The sequence below is a fragment of the Ambystoma mexicanum genome, chromosome 11 (genome assembly GCF_040938575.1).
Source record: "Ambystoma mexicanum isolate Mex_15411 chromosome 11, UKY_AmexF1_1, whole genome shotgun sequence".
Taxonomy (NCBI): Eukaryota; Metazoa; Chordata; class Amphibia; order Caudata; family Ambystomatidae; genus Ambystoma; species Ambystoma mexicanum.
The window spans coordinates 1,389,736,803-1,389,756,724 of NC_090934.1; the positions used below are offsets into that span (position 1 = coordinate 1,389,736,803).

Genomic DNA, 19,922 nt, shown 5'->3' on the forward strand with positions numbered 1-19,922 from the left:
TGGTTACTAGTTGTAAGTATTTTGTAATAAGTAAATTATATCACAGACTTAATTACTTTGAGAAATCTCTTCAGTGAGGTCCTTTACCTTTCATCACAAAATCACCTGTCGAGCACAGAAAGGAGAACAGGATGCTCTGAGAGCAAAGGGAGGTCTCCTGCTGCGTGATGCCACCCCTGGAGGCGATATATGGGAGTTTAGCCAGGTTGCGCCCTCTGATGCTGGAAATGCCTTTTGGAGGGACAGGGCCTCCTACTCCTTGTCCTACAACTCCTCTCTGTGTGGTTTCTTTGTTTTCTGCCACTGAGGTCCAGCATGGACCTCTGGCAGTGCAGCTCGTCATGTTTTCCTTTTGGTGAACAACACCCATGAGATACCCTTATGGCACCCCTGGGTGGAGGTACACCCTTGTAACCCTTATGTGTGTTTTTGGGCACCTGTGTTTTGCCCACAGAGCAGAGTATGGGCTGATGGCAGCCACATGCTGACTTGGCAGTTACTCTGAGTGTCCTCCATTTTCGGGACACCCAGGCCCTGCCGTAGGAATCAATAGGATTCCTGAAGAAAGGCAAGATGGCCACTGTGGTCTCTTGGGTCCTATTGCCTTTTACCTTGTTTCCATGGGAAGCCCTGACTCTATCCCTTTCACCTGACTGGCTGTGGAAATACAATATATGGCTCTGGAGCTGCCTCCTGTCAGACTGACTGGAGCCTACCCAGGGACTGTGTGTTGTGGGTACACCTATGGGTTGGGACCTGTATGAATGGAGTCTGAACTCGTATTGTGTTATGGGTGTCTGGTTTCTGTGTGTAACACAATGCCTGAGACAGCGCTGACTGAAACTGACATGAATGCATTGTAATGTGCTGAAAGGCTGGGTGCTTACCCCAATCCAGATTTTGTTATGGGTGTCTGGGTGAAGTGAATGGCCTGAATGCCTGTGAGCCTGATTGACTGCCTGCCGGCATGAATGCCCATCTGCTTGATTGGTTGGCTGAGCCTGGCTGAGCCTGAGTGATTGGGGAACAAAAGTGTATAACCAGGGTCCCTACACTCACCAATTTGTTCAGAAGCTGAAGTCAAAACTGAAGTTGATCCCAGGAGTGCAGCTGAAGGAAGATGATGGCGGCTGCTGCTCTTCATCGAAATCCAAAAGCTGCTGTGCTGCTCCAAGGACTGATCCAAGGGAGGACCTGCATAGGAAACCTCTTCCTGTGCTATGAGGAGCCATCGTGAAAACTCATACTCTTCGTCAGATGTACCCTGGAAGCCAGTCCTGTGTACCTGCCGTCCGGAGAAGGAGTCTACGTGAATCCAGAAGAGACGTGCCTGGACATCTCGAGTCAAAGATCCATTGGTGTCAACCAGGGGCCGGAGGAGCGTTTGTGACCACTTCAAGCCCGTTGCAGTGTAGCGCCCAGAAGAGGAGTTACCCTGGTATAGTGCTGCTTGACACCCGGAACTGCGAAAGTTGCAAACTGCTGAAGAATACTTCAAAGGACATATTTGCCATCACCATGGACCACTTTTTCCCGCCAGAGAAGGTCAAGGGTCGCTGAGTGCAGATGAAGGTCCGCCGGTGGGTTTTCCGCCACCAGATCCAACAAAGACATCCGGAGGGTCCAGACTTGGTGAAGGTCCGTGGTCCACACCATTGGTCGAGTCCAGGTTGCCAGAAGCCATCCAGAGGTCCATGCTGCGGCACCAAAAAACCAAAAGGTGGAAAACCGCGATATTCCGAAACCCGACAAGCAAAAGTTACCTCTGCACTCGACGCCACCAGAAGTCATCGAAGGTCCCCAGAGGGTCTTGCTCTCATCTGCCAAGCCTTTGAGGAGCCCACCGCAAGTTTAATCTTCCCAGGACTCGTACAGTCGAAGAAATAGTCGACCAACCGAGAGCACAACGAAGAGCAAAACTTTGGTTCCATTTTTATTCTTGGACTCAGCATCCCAGTGGCTCCTTCTTCCAAATGAGGTCCTTCCTCGAAGGGAATCGTCAAGTGAAACCGAGAAACTCTGACACTTCGCTTGCCGAGGTACCAAAGGTACTGTGATGAGCTAGAGCATCGTGTAGCCTCAGGAGTCATCCAGGGGTTCCAGATTCATCTTGGATTTTGTTCTCCTGCGGCCTCTTGGGTACTTTGGGGTGGTAGAACCTTTAAAAAGAAAGCAGAGCATTAACATTTTTGGACTGGGCTGTAAAAGACAAGATAAGGTATTCCGTAACTTTTCCATTACAGGTTTCCCAGGTGGGGGGGGGATCCTCGCACAGAAATGTGTATCTAGTCTAAAGATAGCAATCTTCCACTGTTCATAACTAATGAGGCTTTCTTCCCTAATCTGTGCTCTGACACCTCACTTAAGAATTCACATGCCTGTCTGCAGTTGGTGCATTTATTATTGAATGTAAGTATTGTGTGGTACCACATAGTGGATATATTTGTCATTCTTTGAATAGAACTGCCAGAGTACACACTTATTATGTATGTGTATGTATTGGTAGCAATCTTATGGTATATAAAGAAGCTTTGTTATCGCCTACCATAGTGTGTGGACATTCCTTTGTGGGGCTTGGGGACTCACTGTACTTGGGAACCTGCCTTCATCACCTCCTGAGTGCTTAAGCCTTTACCATATAGAGGGCAGATGTACAGATAGCCCCCTCCTCTCTTTATATGCCCCCTCCTCAATCTTGTGTGCAGAGGTTCCTTATTGGGTGTAACAGCCAAACATGGGGGGCCACATGAGGTTGTTCAGGGAAACCACAGGCATGTTTGGGGACCATAGCAGCCACTTAGATTGGTTCAGGACAATACCCAGGGTAGCGAATGGGAGACTCATGAGGGGCAAGGGGCTCGAAATCCCACTTAAACTCCTCTTCTCATACACCCCAACAGATGCAGATGAGGGGAAGATCAAGAGGCTTGCATACAGTGTAAGCAAAGGAGTACAAAGAGGCAGTTCAACCAAGTTGGAAAGGAAACGCCACGGCGGAGCTACAACCCGCCATGAAATCGCTACCCGACTCCAAAGTGTCAGCAGCTGGCTTTGAGCCCTTAGCCTGCCCAGTCCCTTCCAGTTATGGAATTGAAATGTAATAATCAAACATGAGACTTGGAGGAAACTGTGCTATATGACAATGATGAAAGGGGAGATGGAAGCACATAGGTAGGAGGTGGCAGTCGGCGGCCATAATCAATTGGATGAACAAGGGCTAGTTAATCCTTTCCCACAGGGTCACACCTGATCACTTCCTCCTATATTGCCAGTGACAAGAATGAGGTCATTGGAATTCTGATAAGGGCTAATGCATTACACATTTTATTGATCAATATTGCCTAACTGTACCAGAAAAGTGTTTTCATGGGCTCCTCCGAGCCTTTGGCTCATATAAAGGAATGTTTGAATGGTAAAATACATAAACAATCATCAATGGCTCTAAATTCTCTCTTACCAAATATTGACGCCTTGAGAGGGGAGTTATGAGTATGGGTAGTTTGCTAGGATGACATGGGGGGAATTTGAAAAGGATAGGGAAGGGTAGATCTGGATAAGGATGATTTAGTTTAACTCATCAATTCATATGGAGGGGTTGGATTGGCCTGTCTGTTTGACTTCACTGTCAAATGCTATGCTTTTATTTCTGAAAATTTGTGTTTTCAGTGTTGGGATGTTTTGAACCGCTCCAGTGTGTACATGAATTTTACCCCACAGATCTTGATGCACTTACTTAGATTAGAATGTTCTCTTTACTAGGTTAATGCAATCACTGGGACTCTCTTTACATCTAAAGTCCTAAAAGAGAGAGCTGAGCGTGAGATGGATGCACCCGTAATTGAAGACACAGATGGAGAGCACGTCTATGACTGGAGCGCAGGCTTAGAAGAGACAGATGATTCCCTCCTTTACTTCTCCCCAGAACTGGGCAACGTGGTGTTTGCCAGTGCAATTGACGGATGGGGTTTCAGGTACTCATTTTTTTAAAAGTCATTTCATTGTAGTTACGTATTTCCTATGCATGCACAGTTCTCAGTAGAGGGGCTTGCTCCCACACTTTTGTGAAATATGCATGCACAGTATTATACAGGACTGCTGAAAACATACCAGTATTTAAACCCCCCTGTACACTTGTCCAATTGCAGTACAGATGTAAAGTATTTGCTAGTGTAATGAAAATTATTAAATAATGAAATCATGTTACAAACCAATAATTTAAGTAAATAAGGCAGAGAGTAGGTTCCAAATTCTAGATTTATACACTTCGTAAAAACATACATGTCTTAGGATATGTCATTGGTGACACCTCTTCATGGCAATTGAAAAACCCATGCCAAAACAGATGTTATTTATTTATTTAGTTCAGGTTATTTAGCAAAAGTGAGTAATTTCAGTTTACTGATTCCAAAATAAAACCACCCCATCCCCACACTCTGGTGCAAGAACTATGCTGTTTTGTAACACTGGAGGGGAAGTTCACATGAAGCAGTTTTTCACAAACAAATGCACTCCATGCTAACTGTTAAGCTCTTACTTAGAATAAATGAATCATATAGAAGAGAAATTAAAAACTAGCACCCACATTAAAATCGCTTTGTGAATGACTCTTCTGGTTGATGCAATACTTTTACTGAAATTCACTGACTTATGCAAAAATCTACAAAAGTTTTTAAATTTTATTTTACACTTCATAACATATAAAATACAATGGCAAGTTCATCTTGATTAGTCGCAGAACCATGTGTCTAGAAAATGTGACATTTAAAGGTATGCAAATCAATAACTACTATGTTAGAGTGATGGTATGGTCACAACGCCTTCATTGCCATCATGCTTTCCGATTCAAAGGAATCTAAAAAGTTTGATATCAAATCACACTTTATCGGATATATGTAAAAGGAGAACCTGACTCAAACCAGGATTCGTGGATCCTATTTGTCCTACACAAGGTCTCCCCACTCCATAGTTCTCTCTATATGCTGCAGAAAAAGTGACATTTTATTGTGACTAAGATTTTTAGAGGGGGAAAAGGTGGTAAATCACTGTTTAATGTTTGAAATCCACTGTACACTCAGAGTTTGCAGATCCGGTTAGACTGTTTTTCTCTGGCATTATTTTACACATTCTTAAACTATAAAGGTAAGTACCCCTTGCAGTATGATGAATTCGAAAGAGATGCATCATTTAAATACGTTGGAAGTTCATTTTCAAGTCCTTTTGAAAAGCTCTTGTTGAAGCGGGCTCAAGATCAGCTGGTATATGTTAGTCTCTCTCCCCACTGAATGGTGCCAGGGCAAAGAAAGAACTAGAAACCAGGACTAAATCCACTCCCATTGGATACCTTGGCTCAGCTTCTAGATGCAAGATGACGCTCAAATCTTTCATAAGGGGACTTTCTGAATTTTCTGAATGCCTATTTTCCTTTTGGCTAGCCTTTTTATAACCTGATCACCCCTCCCATAACAGATTTGCTCTGACATGGGATATTATTATTGGTTAATCGCCCTCACTAATTCCTATACTGTAGGTAATATTGGTGAAATCCACCTCTGAAAACCTTATTGGCTGAGAGTGTAAGAAAGTGTACTGCAGGTGTGCCTTCTACTCTTCCTATGTCAGACCTTCTCTTCAAAACACCCACTCCCATGACATTTCAGCAGCAGTGTGTTGTTTGTGAGCACAAGTGGTTTAAATTGAAATGTCTCTGGTTTTTCTATGATACAGAGACATGTAATGACCTTATTTACTATGTATGTTTAAATATTGTGAGAAAACGGAGGGCGTTCTTACATCTACTCCCCTTGGATCCTCTATACATGTGGCCAGGGAAAGGCCATCGCTTTTGGATTCTGCCCCTGGGGGTGGACAAGCTAGGAAGGACCACTTGGGTGGAGGATCCTTGGGGATTGGAAGTGGGATACCCTTGGATAAGACACAGTATTCCACACCCTCCTTTCAGGAGGGAACCCCTATCCCAGAAGTGGTTATGAGATATTGTTCAGCATGTTCCCTTGTCCCTGAGAAGGACAGGAGATATCACCCCAGACTTCTTAGAAAGGGAAGGAGAAGGAGAAGGACTGAGGATGAGGACCTTGGGACAAAACGCAGTATCCCCTTTATGCTAGTGACAACCAACCTAACCCTTCCCTGACCTTTATGGGTCATTATAGAACAGTTGCCCTGTTATTCCTCTCTTGGGGTACCAGTCAGTACTCAGACGAGGAAGAAACAAATGAGAGTAATGAACATTACTCACTTTCCCCACTCTGATACTGAGACGAGGTAGAAGCGAGGTAGAAGCAACTGAGAGTAATGGACACCACTTACTTTCCCCACTTTGGTACTGGGACGAAGAAGATGCTTGAAGGACAGGCATGTCCTTTGAATCAGAGTCAGGCAGCATGGATTGATGTAATACACCTGCAACCCATTGAATGACCACAGGTGTATAAAAGGTGGAATGCAGATGCACATGGAAGTAGCAGGGGAAGAGGAAGCAGCAGCAGCAGAAGGAGGAGAGACCTGGGGAACTTGTGCAGAGATCACTTTAATACCCAGGACCCTGCTGAAAAACGAGAAGCCAAGATGCCGACAAAGATCCCTGGGGTCCTACCTGTGGAACTGTGCAGGACGGGGAACCCTTGTAAGGGAAGGTGGGCAGCAGAGCACGGAGGCCGGCGTGGGCTGAAGGAAGCACTCGGCGAACAGGCTTTCCCGCTTGGGGAGAAGCCGCCAAGAGGAGCTGCCAGGTCCTGGTAAGTGTCGGGGACACTGGAACCACCTGGGCGCTCCAAGGGACCGTGAATATAGTAGCGGTCCACGAAAGTAGGAAACTTTCGCATTCGTTGAATACTGACCGAAATGAAATATGCAAAGCTGCTTTTTGAGAAGCGCTGTTTGTCAAGGGCTGTCTACGGCTGGACCCGCTGCCCTGCTGAGGATTGCTGCCTGTTGTGCCTTCCTGCTGCATTCTTCTCGTGACTTTAAAGGAAAAGAGAACAGAAACAAACAAGGGACTGCTTTATGCTTTTTTTTTTTTTTTCTCGAGCCCCGTAGCTCCACCCTTCTATCCCATAATCCATTTAACCCTGCAAACCCGCGCTTTATGCGCGCGCGCTTTTTGAGAAGCGCTGTTTGTCAAGGGCTGTCTACGGCTGGACCCGCTGCCCTGCTGAGGATTGCTGCTTGTTGTGCCTTCCTGCTGCATTCTTCTCGTGACTTTAAAGGGTATGGACTTTGTTGCTGATACGATCTATGCAAGCTGGAAATAGACTGTTTGGCGTTTTTTCTGATGCAACTTTTCTCTCTTCCTAGAAAAGAGAACAAACAAACAAGGGACTGCTTTCTGCTTTTTTTTTATTTTTTTATTTTTTTATTCTCTTTTTCCCAAGTTTTGTACAAATTCACTATGTTTACTCATTTGCAATCCCTTAAAGTAGACATGCCTGACGACTCTGTAATTGCTGCTAATTTGACAAACTCTGTGTTGAATAATTTCTGTGCGCTTCGCAGGTTGCAGCCACTACCTGCTCCCCTATTGCAATTACAACAGAGACCCTCTGATAATTCTTCAATGCCAATCCTTGACTCAATTGTCATGGAACGCAACCACATTCGTACATCCTCTTGTCAATCTACAACCCCAGTGCACGGTACGTTTGGATCTCGCCAACATATGGCGCATGTTCCGTGCCGTGCTGCTGGCCATCGCCAATGGGCAGCTGGGTCTCCAATAGCTCCAATGCCACAACTTGTGTCTGACTCGACTTTGCTTGCTGCTGATACTCATCGTTTCAAACCGCATGTGCTCCCAGCAATCCCTTCTCTAGATACTATTTACGAATGCTTCACTCCTGTAAATAAGAAGACTAGCTCTTCTTATACTAATCCACCTCAGTCTCCAATTTCCGTGGCAAGCATCCATGATTCAGTTCAGCCACATGAAATCTCAACTATCAGTAATGTTCCAAGTGATACTTCCCTCTATGCGCATCCGACCCCGCGTGCACAGCCTCAACCCTCTTCGCCGGCCTCAGCGACTATTTCCCTACCCACTATGCTTGAAATCACGCTTACTGCATTAAATACAACTGTGTTAAGCCTTTATAAACTGTTTGAACGCCTGGATGATAAAATTTCTACCCAATCGCAGCAGATTGACACTATGTATGATTGGATAATTTCCCTAAATTCGAAGCCAAATGCTAATGTATCCCCTTTTCAAGCTCTTTTTCATCCTGCCTCTACTCAGCTGAGACCTTTTCCAACTGTCCCCTCATTTGAGGAAATCATTCGCCCCATTGAGGCTGATCCTGCCAACGAAGCCATTGTGGTTAGTGATTCTTCTTGGGAGAACATTTCCTCGTCTCAAGAAAAACTACCCCCTGTGATCCCCGAGTCGGTGTCAATTGAGACTACACAACCTACTCTGCCTATTAGTAACCCCCCCCGTGTCTTGTCCCGACGTCGTTCAGGAGCCTTTAAAAGGCAAACGGCAAAGAAAAAAGAAAGTGCCACTTAGGCAATCTCTTATCAAAAAATCTAAAAACATGCTTGCCCCCAAGCTTCCGAAGAACTCCATCGCCTCTTTCTTTAAACCTCCATCTTCAAGTTGCCCTCAGGCTCCACCCATCATTCAACCTAAGCCAGCGTGCCAAATTGATAAGAGTGGCCCCAGTGGCAGTTTACCTTCCCTTAACAACCTTCATTACTCTCCTTTACATAATCTAATTAATACCCTGGAACTTTCGGTGCCCCCTGCATGTTCAGAGGTTGCCTCTTCCTCCACAACCTTGTTGCCTGCTCTGATCAACTCTGGTCCCATACCCTGCCTTGACACCTCATCTACTGCAAAAATCACTCATCAAAAATGTTATTGATGAATATCTCTTCTTGAAAAATCAGTCTATTTCTTCTACTTCTGCTTCTACTCAGCCTACTGTTGTGGCTCCCCAGGCTCCAAACAACAATCCCTTCAGAACGGCGCCTATAGGCGTGATGCCACCTCCGCCAGTTTCCTTGTTACCTCCTGTCCCAGTTCAACATCAAGCTCCTAATAACATGCCGTGTGACTCTACTTTACAGAATCCTGATTTGATGACCTCCCAGCTTAAATCTTTAATGAACACCTTTTTGGACACCCACGGTGCTTCATATATTGGGGCTTCCAATAACAATGCGCTTGCCACTACTCATGCCCAAAGTGATCTACGCCCTTCTCTACCTGTCTCCCATCACTCAACTGTACCACAGGACCTATCCCGAATTTTTCCCACTTCCCACCCCTGGTCTGCCACTATTCCTGCACCGCCAACGCTGAATTATCACCCCTTTCCTCACCCTGCCTCTTTGCACTCCTCCAAAAATATGAATCTCAGCAAAGCTCTTCCTGAAACTCAAAATTCCAATTCACGTGCCCCAAACGGCTATTCATTAATTATGAAATGTCGTGGTGGCTCCCACCCATTGTATAATCTCAATAGGCAGTGTGTTTTAAATATTCTGAATGATGTTGATACTTTGGAACACATTTCGTCAACTGATATTGACCTGGTGGAATTTATTGCTGATGTTGACTTCACCATTGTCCGTCTATGGATTCCTTCAGCTACTGTGGCGAAATTGCTTTGGAATGCTAAGCTGATATTGTTTGAGATGGGATTTCTCATCTCTCAGGACCCTGACCGATCACAATCTTTGTTCTCTCCTACAAATCTATCTGCTGCTGATTCAGGTAAATCCCTTCAAACCACACGAGTATACCAATCTTCCAAAAAGGGCTGTCATAATTTATAACTTCAAGCTACTCCGGATCATCGTTTCTTTTCACTAGGTTGTTGGAATACCAGAGGCCATGTTCATCTACAACATGCTATTGATGTGTTTACTCACTCTTATGATATACTGGCTTTTCAGGAAACATGGTTTCTAACCCCTCCTGTTTGGGACAACTATGCAACTGCACTTATTTCGGCTGTGAGAGGCGAGAGAGGCCGTCCAATGTCGGGCCTCCTGGTAGCAGTTAAACAAGCTGCTGATTTAGAAATAGTCCCAAGGTGTGCCTTCGACATCTATATTCAATTAGAGTAATTGGATGTGGAGGTAATATGGCCATCTTTAACATATACCGGAACCCGGCAAAACTGTCTCTAAATTCATTTCTCAGAGAACTTTCCTACATGCTTGAAATAGTTTCTCAGGCATCTGATGTCACTGCCATTCTTCTCATTGGCGATCTTAATCTTGATTGCTTTAACCCCACTTCTCAATCTACTGCTCAGGAGGTTTCGACTTGGACTACCTTTATGTCTCATAACTTCATGATGATTAACGGAGCTGTGCCTGGGGATCTTCCTGCTTCAACAACTTGGTGCCGGGATTCAAGCTCCAGTACAATTGATTACATATATACTGACGCAAATTTGTTTGACAAAATCACTTCACTAAACATCACTTCTCAGTTGTACAGTGACCACAAGTTTCTGACATTACATTTCCTAAGACCTCTGGCTATAGTGCCTTCTTATACTAGAAGGTCCGTTCAACATCTTGTTATCAATTCCACTGGCAATCGCATCACGCTGTCCTCTAGAATGTTTTGGACGCTAAAACAATCACTTGATCCATCTATGGCTTCCAATTCTAATTCTAAGATTGAATATACACACCTTCTACAACAATTCCAGAATAATATTCTTATCTCTAAACAGAGGTCGATTACTCATTTACACTCTTTTGATCATGTTTTACATCATAGAAGGATAAGTTATAGGCAGGAACGCAAATATTTGCTTTCCTTGTCTTCAAGCTCTCGGTTTACCCTCGCAAGGCAGGCAAAAACCCGCTATACCAACTGGGTCCGTGGCCATAGAGCCTTGCTATTCCAACAAGACAGTGAGCGAATGCTGAATACTTTAGCTACAAAGAATTCTGCAGGTACTTGGAAACTACTTAAGCATAAACATTGTAATCAACAATTAGAGGCACAAGCCAATGGAGTGCAAGAAGCGCAATGGGTCCAACACTTCTCTATATTATATTTCGATCCAGCGTTCAGTATGTTTAAATATCAAATGCAGTCCACCTCGCATTGGTCTCTGAATTGTGAATTGGAAACAATTATTCACTATATAAAATTGGCTAAAAGCTCGAGAGCTGCAGGACCCGATGGTATCAGCAATTTAATGCTCAAATCTAACATAAACCATTGGGCCAAAATTCTCTTTTTGTTATTTCAAAACATCCTGACCACTCGAACTCTCCCTTCTTCATGGCACACGTCCATTCTTGTGCCAATTTACAAAAAGGGAGACCGTTCACTTCCTGCGAATTATCGCCCCATTGCGCTCCTTTACTCTCCAAGTAAGATTTTTGCAAAGTTTCTGTTGCTGGAGTTTTCGGCATGGACATTAACCCATTTCCATCGTAATCCGTTTCAGTCAGGCTTCGTTGCAGGAATGGGCACAGCTGTTAATTTGTTTCTTCTAAACTCTATTAAATCTCTGTGTCACATTCAAAAACAACAGATCTACTTTGCTTTCGTGGACCTGCATTCTGCATTTGACTCAATTTCTAGAGTCAAACTTATGTCTAAACTAATTCATGACAAATGTCCCCCCTCTATTACCGACCTCATTTATCATTTTCATTCTGCCACTACGGTTCAGGTTAGATTGACATTGAATGGTCTACTCTCCCACCCGATTCCCACCTCACGTGGCCTTAAACAAGGCTGTTTGCTGGCGGCAGCCATTTTCAATTACTATATCCAAGACATCAAATATACCTTCGAACCTATTCAATCAGATTCTCCGAAAATTAATGGTATTCCCATAAAAGCATTGTTTTATGCTGATGATATTGTCCTCATCTCAAAGACCCCCAATGGTTTACAAAAACTTTTATCAGCATTAGACCTCTATGTCGCAGAGAACAATTTAAAAATTAACTCCTCAAAGACTGAAGTCTTGATGTTCAACCCACATTCTGGCCTTCACACTCGCAAACATTGGTTGATTGATAATAACACTTCTCTGTCCTTGGTTTCGTCGTATACCTATTTAGGTATTATTTTCGAAGCCTCACTCCATCCACTGAAACATATGGCTCAAATAGAAGTTAAATTACTAACAGCCATATCACAATCACGGATTCTCCTTGCAAAATTTGGAAAATTCTCCATGATCCCGGCTTTAACATTTTAGAACATGAAAGTTATTCCCACAGTTTTGTATGGCTTGGAAGCTGGACCTCCTATACCATCTACTACTCTTGATAAATGGGAGGGCAAATTTTGGAAGCATGTACTGCATCTGCCCCAGTGTATCCCCATTTCGTGGTTGCGTTATGAATTGGGTCTCTCTTCACTATCTGCACACCTTAACTGGAAACAATCTTCTTTTTTCAGAAAATGTTTAATATCATCTAAGATAGACAATCTACTTAAGGTATTGTCGAACTACATCTTTACGACAGATCATGTCTTTATCCAAAGATGGCTGTCAGCAGTATATAAGATCTTAGCAGAGGCAGATATCTCACTCGAAACTCTTCTGCAAAATCCGGATAAGGCTAAATTAAAAATCCATCAGACCTCCTGGATTATGAACCATCAGAAATGTCTTACTTATAAACACGCCTCGAGCTTTCGCTTTCCACCACATAAAAGAGGCATTACACAGTCATATTTATCAAGAGCTCCTTCTTCGAAATATAGAAATTTAATTCTCCGTTTCTGGCTACAAATATGGGAAACAAGAGATCTCCTTTGTACGCGCCAGTTTATAGGACCACTTCAAAATTTTTGTCGGTTCTGTCAAAAAACCAAAACTCCAGAAACCTTAGCACATTTAATCACTACATGTCCTAGCTTGTTTGGTCAGCGACAACTGCATTTTCATAAATATTGCCCTAGATTTGCAATGTATGATTCGGATGCTTGTTGGGACCGCATTTTTGACTCGTCAGACTTGAAAATCCAGATAGCCACTGTAAATTTTCTTCTTTCCTTAAATTTAGATCAGGGTAAACTCATGAATACATGATTGAATATTTTTATTCAAATTGAGTATGATAAAAATTTTAGATAGTGTCCTTTTCTTCGATGATATTCTGATCATTTGTGAATACTAGAGTGCTTTATACTTATTGTATTTACTGGTTGTACATTTTGAATGATCTTCTGAGAAATGACATTAAGTTGTTTTTTACATTATTTTAATTTATTATGTTTAGATTGTGCTGTTATGTCATGTTAATTGAAAAGTTGTAACAAAAAAAAATGCAACTAAATCAATAAAAAAAAAACAAAAAAAAAAAGCTGCATTTATTGAGTAGCTGAATGAAATAAGCAAAGCTGCATTTCTTTTGAATATCGAACTGCATGAAACAATCAAAACTACATTTATTGAATACCGAATTGAATGAAATAAGCAAACCTACACATATTGAATACCAAAGTGAAAGGAAAAGCAAGACTGCTTATTCTGAATGTTGAATTGAATGAAACAGCCCAACTGCTAACAACGATTACCACATTGAATGGAAATAATAAACCTGCTAATATTGAACTCTGAACTGAAAGAAAGTAGGAAACTTAATTGGATGAAGGACTCTGACTGCAGAGTTGAATTCAAGACTGAGAAAGTGCTTGTTATGAAGCTGCGTTTGAGAAACCACTTGTGTAGCTGAATATTTAACTACTCAAAGAGAACTTGAAGTTCCTGGTTGTGTGACCTGTAATGGGTGGATCGCGCGATCCAACAACTGCGCCCAGACAATTGAACTCCTACATGTTGAATAATGAACTGCTGAAAGCAAATGCAGGTTCCTAGTTGTGTGACCCGTCATGGATGGAACATTTGGTCTAACAACTGCGCCAAAACCAGAGAACCCCTATATACCAACAAGGAAGCTTGCTATTGTGTCAAAAGGAAACCTACCATTGGTGTACAAGACTTGGGGAAGGGAACCCTGAGCTGTAAAGAATTGTTGAAACTCAGTTAAAGACAAGGCTTCAAGATATTTCTTTTTGTGACATTTTATTTTATATTGAACTTGGGAAGGGAACCCTTGAGACGTGTTGCCCTGGAACTATATTGAATTTTGGGAAGGGCATTCTGACATTTACAAAGGTGTGGAACTTTGTTACTTCAAGTCCAAAATAAGGTAAATTGAACATTGTGAATAGCTCAATTTTACTTTTGGAACACATTGTTTTGTCTTAGTTGTGAGGGCAAGCAAAGGTTTTGGACACAGACTTTCAGTTGAGCTTAATGACACAGACTATCCTTAGTTTCTTTAGGTAGGGAAATCCCACCTTAGCATAGGGCAAGTTAGGTCTTGCACCATCCTGACATTTTCTTTAATACAATCCTTTTGTTACCCATTGAATCTGTTGTCTGTGTCTTCTTCCATTATGCCAACCTCCCAATATGCCCTGATCCACTTAAGTGATATATATTCTGAAATTGCAAATCCTTCCCAGGATAGCTATGTGCATCTCATGCCTATAACATTAACCTTTACACAATTACAAGTATTTGCTGAAGTTTCATGTGAAATGTAATTGTGTCATTTGTGTTCAGCACATAACCAATGTCAAAATGATTTTAATGGGCAATAGCTGGTGGACTGTTTATCTATGATTTAGATATACTACTGCAGCATGGAGTATAATGCTCATCATTCTGCTTAACGATTGTCTAAATGTCAGGTAGTATGAGTTTTCAGTGCGGTAATGTCTCAGATTAGCAACCATCTGCACAGCCATCTCTTTATTTTGCCTAATGGATTCCTAGATGACTGGTGAAATGCACTACTTCAGCCAACCTCTATTTTTAATGATAATCTCCAGAATAATACTAAAAATGACTGTTACTCCTGAATTTCAACATATTCGACAAAAGTAAAGCAATTATTCACTTTGGAGCACCCAGAAGCAGTTTCTTATTGTTTCTCAGACCGCAATAGATTTTCTCTGCATTTTATCTTAACAATGGAAGTCTGTTTTTGAGTAGGTAAGAACATCTTTTAGATCTTGTTTCTGGGGAATCTCGCCCAATAAATACAATCTGATAACCACTGCAACAGAATCGGGAATTTTTTCCATATAGCTATGCAAAAACGGACACAGAAACGAGAAGAGTATCCCTGTCCTGAAAATATGGTCCCAGAGCACAGATTTCTGTGTTTTTATAGATTATGACAATGAGGTTCATGCACATAAACAGTAATATCCATTTAGTCACTGCTTTAAAAATGTGTTTCCTAACAGCACATCCTGCAACCTTGAGGGGCACGGCATAACACCATGCTATCCATGCCTTTACAATTCTGCTTGGCCTACCTATGTGACAATCTTTGCCTGCACCATATCGCTCCACTCTACATAAGGCACGGTCGAGGGGACCTGTGCCCACTTGACCCCTTTTTGGGCAAAAATCTCTCATGTGTCATATGTCCTGGGCAGAGACTAAAATCACAGCCACACAACCGTATGGACACTCTGGTTTGTGTCAACCAATCGCATTCATACACAAGTGTATGGCAAGTCCCTTTTGCTATTAATAAAAGGAATTAAGGAGCCAAAAAATGTGACGCATGAGATATGAGAAAAACAAAAATGTATTGTAACTGCTTAGGTAGGAATATATCTAGCAGACATTCAAGTTCTAGTAGAGTGTGTGCATTGTCATATTGTGGTTACAGAAAGCAAAAGGCAACAGTTTGTTACAACTCGCTTCAGTCATTGGTTTGGATGAGTTACAATATATGTGTTTCCATACATTACACAAGTTCATTGGCCTATTCTAAACATGTGGTAACAGTGACAAAGATGTTAATTGGTTCATACCCAGTGAAGTCATCATCCTCCTCACGCTCCATGATTGAATGGTGAGTGTTGAAACATGTAACAGTCAGATTTGGTTTTCTATTGGCCATTACAGGAGGAGTAGATGTGGAGTGAGTATACACAGAACCGTCAACCAATCGTAATATGAGATGTGACAGTGTGACACAAAAGAATAACATTTAAGTTCCTTCCTAAAATGATCCAAGCGGTTTGGCACCAGAATACCATTCCCATCATTATGAACTATGTACTATCTGTTTATCTTGCAACTCTCTCTTGGTGTAAAGGCTACTTACATGTCCTTCCTGATTCTTATGAGGTAATCTGTTCAGATCTTGACCTGATGTGCTGGGGCCTAGGTGCATACAACCGTTCTTTTATAATGTCACAAGTGTAAATGTGTATGTGTTCGCACAGTGTATATTGCCAAATAGCTATCTTTATTTTGCTAATATGTTCAAGCAGTGTGACTTAGACATGAACTACTGAACTGACCTCAGGTTTCTGGCTAATGCTATAGTATTTGTAATGTTGTCAGTGTGTGGAGTGGCTTCATAAGTTATTGCATTCACATAATGTGAGCTATGCGTAGTCTTGTGTGTTGTCCCCTAACTCCTAATTGTGCCTTCACACTAGAAAGTGGTGTTCTGTATAACTGTTTCTTAAAAGAAGAGAGCTTGGCAGCTGCGAGTTATCCTACAGAGGGCAGTGTTGTGCTTTGACCAGTCTCTCTCTCTAGAAACATGCTTTTTCGTGTCTTATTGCATGACGTCTGACAATGTGTGACCTTCATTAAGCTACGTTTGGTTATTCTGACTAGGGACATGAGATGTTATATTTCTCTGGTACATGGCTATGGGAAAGCGGCACACCCGATGTAGTCTGTCAAATCAGGGCACAGTGTCTTGTCCTTAACTCTGTGGGCTAGTATCATTTTACTTTGCTCTTCCATGATCTCACTACGGTGACTAAACCCTGCGAAAGCTCTTGCCTCTCTTTGCTTTTAGCCAATCATTGAGCAGCATTTGCTTGTGGCTCTGTGAATTTTGCAACTGGGGCTGTATGCCTTTCAGCGAGCGACTGCTATGGGTTAATGGGGAGATTTTCATGCTTCAGGAATGCCTAACTAAATCTCAGGGCCTACGTGTAATGTATCCAGCTAATGTAAATAATGATTATAAAGTCATCAATATAAACACTTCTTCCACATTTCTCTACTTAATGTTAAATGCAGTTGGGTTTAAGTAAAGGTGCATGGCTATGTTAATCTACTAAGGGTATGCTATGGCCTGGTTGAAGTGTAGCTACTAGTGCTCTTTTGTTCTAAGCATGAACCCTTTTGCTAAATGAGGCTACATGCTTTGTTGCAGCACATTTTTCTCAGTGACTTTCTCTGCTTATATTTTTGTGCAGGTTGGGGACGTTGGATAAATGTGCCCATATTCTCATACGCCCCTAAATGAGGCTCATATCACTAAACATTGCTGTGGTGCTGCTCTTCCCATTACAGCTGCACAGTCAACACTTATGAGAAAACACAGACTACTGTCTTTTTTGACATTTGTAAAAAAGGTTGAGAATTTGATAAAACATACACACTGATAACTATGCGCATGCCCACCTAATATTCAGACAGAAGCAAAGCAAGATAGCAACAAAACAAATGTATTCCTTAGCCAGTGATGACAAGGCAGCCGTGGAGAAGGCAATTGCAACTGAAATCCCGGGACCAGCGTTCCGCACAGGAAGGTTCCACTGCAAAAGGGGCAACTGCATCCCCCTGGGAAGGAGATGGCAGGTGTGCAGTGTGCTACATGGAGAGGGAGTAGGGCGGTCGAGCTCTGGGACAGTATGCCAGCCACTGAATATTAAAGCCATACCAATAAATCAAAGGCCACAGGGCCTAGCAAAGAAAAGACAATCAATTCCGACGAAGGAGTGAAAGAATCCCGAACAGAAAGGGGGGTGGGGGAGAGTGCTAGAAACCAGGAGATAACAGAATCCCTAAAAGGGTGCTAACAAAAACAACATACTCTAGAAAGGGGAAATGTGGAGAAGAGAAAAAAGCCTAGGGGCAGGTTTAAAAAGTGTAACCTTCCTGAAGGAAGCACAAGGCAGAAATCCAACCAATAGCCAAAGCTACCGACGGTGGCTAGAAACCAGGAAACAGCTAGTTGAATCTGAGTCTATAGGCCCACGTGGGATTGCCACGAGTTATTCCACACAGTGTGTGGAAGGAATGCTGAGGGTTGAACTAAAGCGAAGTCTTACGCAGTAGAAATAATTACCAAGTCAAGTCCTACACATAGGAAAGAAGCCTGTTAAGTTTGCACATACCTGGATAGAGGGGCACCAGAATGTACCGTTTTTGCTATGAGGAAATCTTGAGGGAAATTAATGATATATTGAAACTGTAATAGGAAACCAGGTCTGGGAAAGACAAGGGGAGGTTTTCTAATTTTCTGTTTACCTAAGAGCTCTTTTTTCGATCCATTGGAGATGTGAAAACTGAGGAACTGAGAGGGGTAAGGCCGAGGCACATTGGTTAAGAGGGGGCCATGCACCATCCAACAGCCAGCACAATTATTTTAAGAATATCTTTTCCTTTAATAGTGGTGGGGTTGGGTAGCTAGTTTAGGTTTGGACAGAGGACAGAACTAGTTTATGAATGACATCCTTGCAAGCACTTTTTGATTTTGATTTGATAGACTCCCTCCCATAGTAATAGGGCAAGGTCAGGGACTTGCTTTTACTTAAATAAAACCTAAGTGTGTTCTCAAACATATTCAGTTGTCCACGTCCTATTTCCCAAAACCTCATCCCTTTATGAGAAATGACGGTTTTCAAAATTCAAAACAGCTAATTGGAGTGCATGGTGTACCGTGTTAGAGTGAGGAGTCTGACACAGAGGTAGCATGTCAACAATATATTTATTCAACCAGTAAAGTAAAAGCCTACCTTTCCCTATCGCTATTAGGGTTTTCCCTACCTAACCAAAGTAATAAATGGATGCTCGTCAAGATGGAAGTCCAAAACAACATCTGTTCTCAGTCCAATCTCCTACCCTGGCCCTACCACTACAAAAGAATAGAAACATGACATCCCAAGAGGATGACTGCATTCCCCTAGTAAAAAGAGGAATCGGCCCGAAGGGAGATTCTTACTCTTGGGGCAAGTACTGAGACAAGGGACATTAAACCTGATGACTTCCCCAATCAGGTTACTCCCCTAGCGTGTCTCTTGTGACTCACATTGACTGGTTGTGAGTTGGGACTGGTTGCCGGTTCTTCCTGGGGTCTTGGATTTTGACATTCCCAGCAAAAGCTTGCTTTACTTCCTTCTTAAAGTTCGATGGCTTCGCTTAGGTTCTCTCCGTCTCCTGGGTAGCCGGGTTCAGCGCTGTTGCTGGACCACCCTGTCCACCTGTCTTTTGTTTTTGTGAACTGATCTCCATTCCTCCTTTCCTCCTCTCCGTCTCAGTATGGTTGGCTGCCAACCAACAAGCACTCTTTATGGATTTTCCATTCTTCCTCTTTGCAGTACTTCTGAGTGTATGTGTGAATGGTGCAGCATTACAGTGATAGACAGATACTTGATGGGTTGTTACCTTAGAAGGGTAAGAGGGTGTAGGAATATCGATCGAGGTCATCAGGGAGTTACCTAAAGGAAAGGTAGTCCTTATCCCGCAGAAGTTCCTTTCGCTTATTACCACCCTTAGGGGGACTATTTGGTAGTGGCCTCACCTCCACAGCCTCATAGGGAAGGGCTCCCCCGTAGGAAGAAGTGGCGGGAACCTGTGAATCATCACAATGGCATCAGTAGGCATTTGAATTTTCATGCCCATTTTACACATACATTTACAACAATTGATGTTAATGAAATGTTTACATTTATTAAGATTAAATAAGCCTTTCCCTTGTTAGCAGAGATGATAGTTTTACGTTGTTGCACATAGTTTCCTCATCTTGTTGATGGTAGGGATATGGCATAAATGATTTGTGCCCATGATCTGGGGTGTGGTTTTACCGGTCTTCAGAACTAGACCCAATGCTTTGAGATGTCTGAAGAT

At 42.6% G+C, this 19,922-nt stretch overlaps 1 protein-coding gene across 3 annotated transcripts in view; it reads left to right on the forward strand.

Moving 5' to 3' along the window:
* Positions 1-19,922, forward strand: part of EFL1 (elongation factor like GTPase 1) — a 904,242-nt gene that overhangs the window by 123,200 nt on the left and 761,120 nt on the right. For all 3 annotated transcript variants that reach the window (XM_069625004.1, XM_069625006.1, XM_069625005.1), the window contains one exon: positions 3,760-3,971. In XM_069625004.1, coding sequence (XP_069481105.1) covers positions 3,760-3,971 — 212 coding nt within the window. The remainder of the gene's footprint in view (positions 1-3,759; positions 3,972-19,922) is intronic.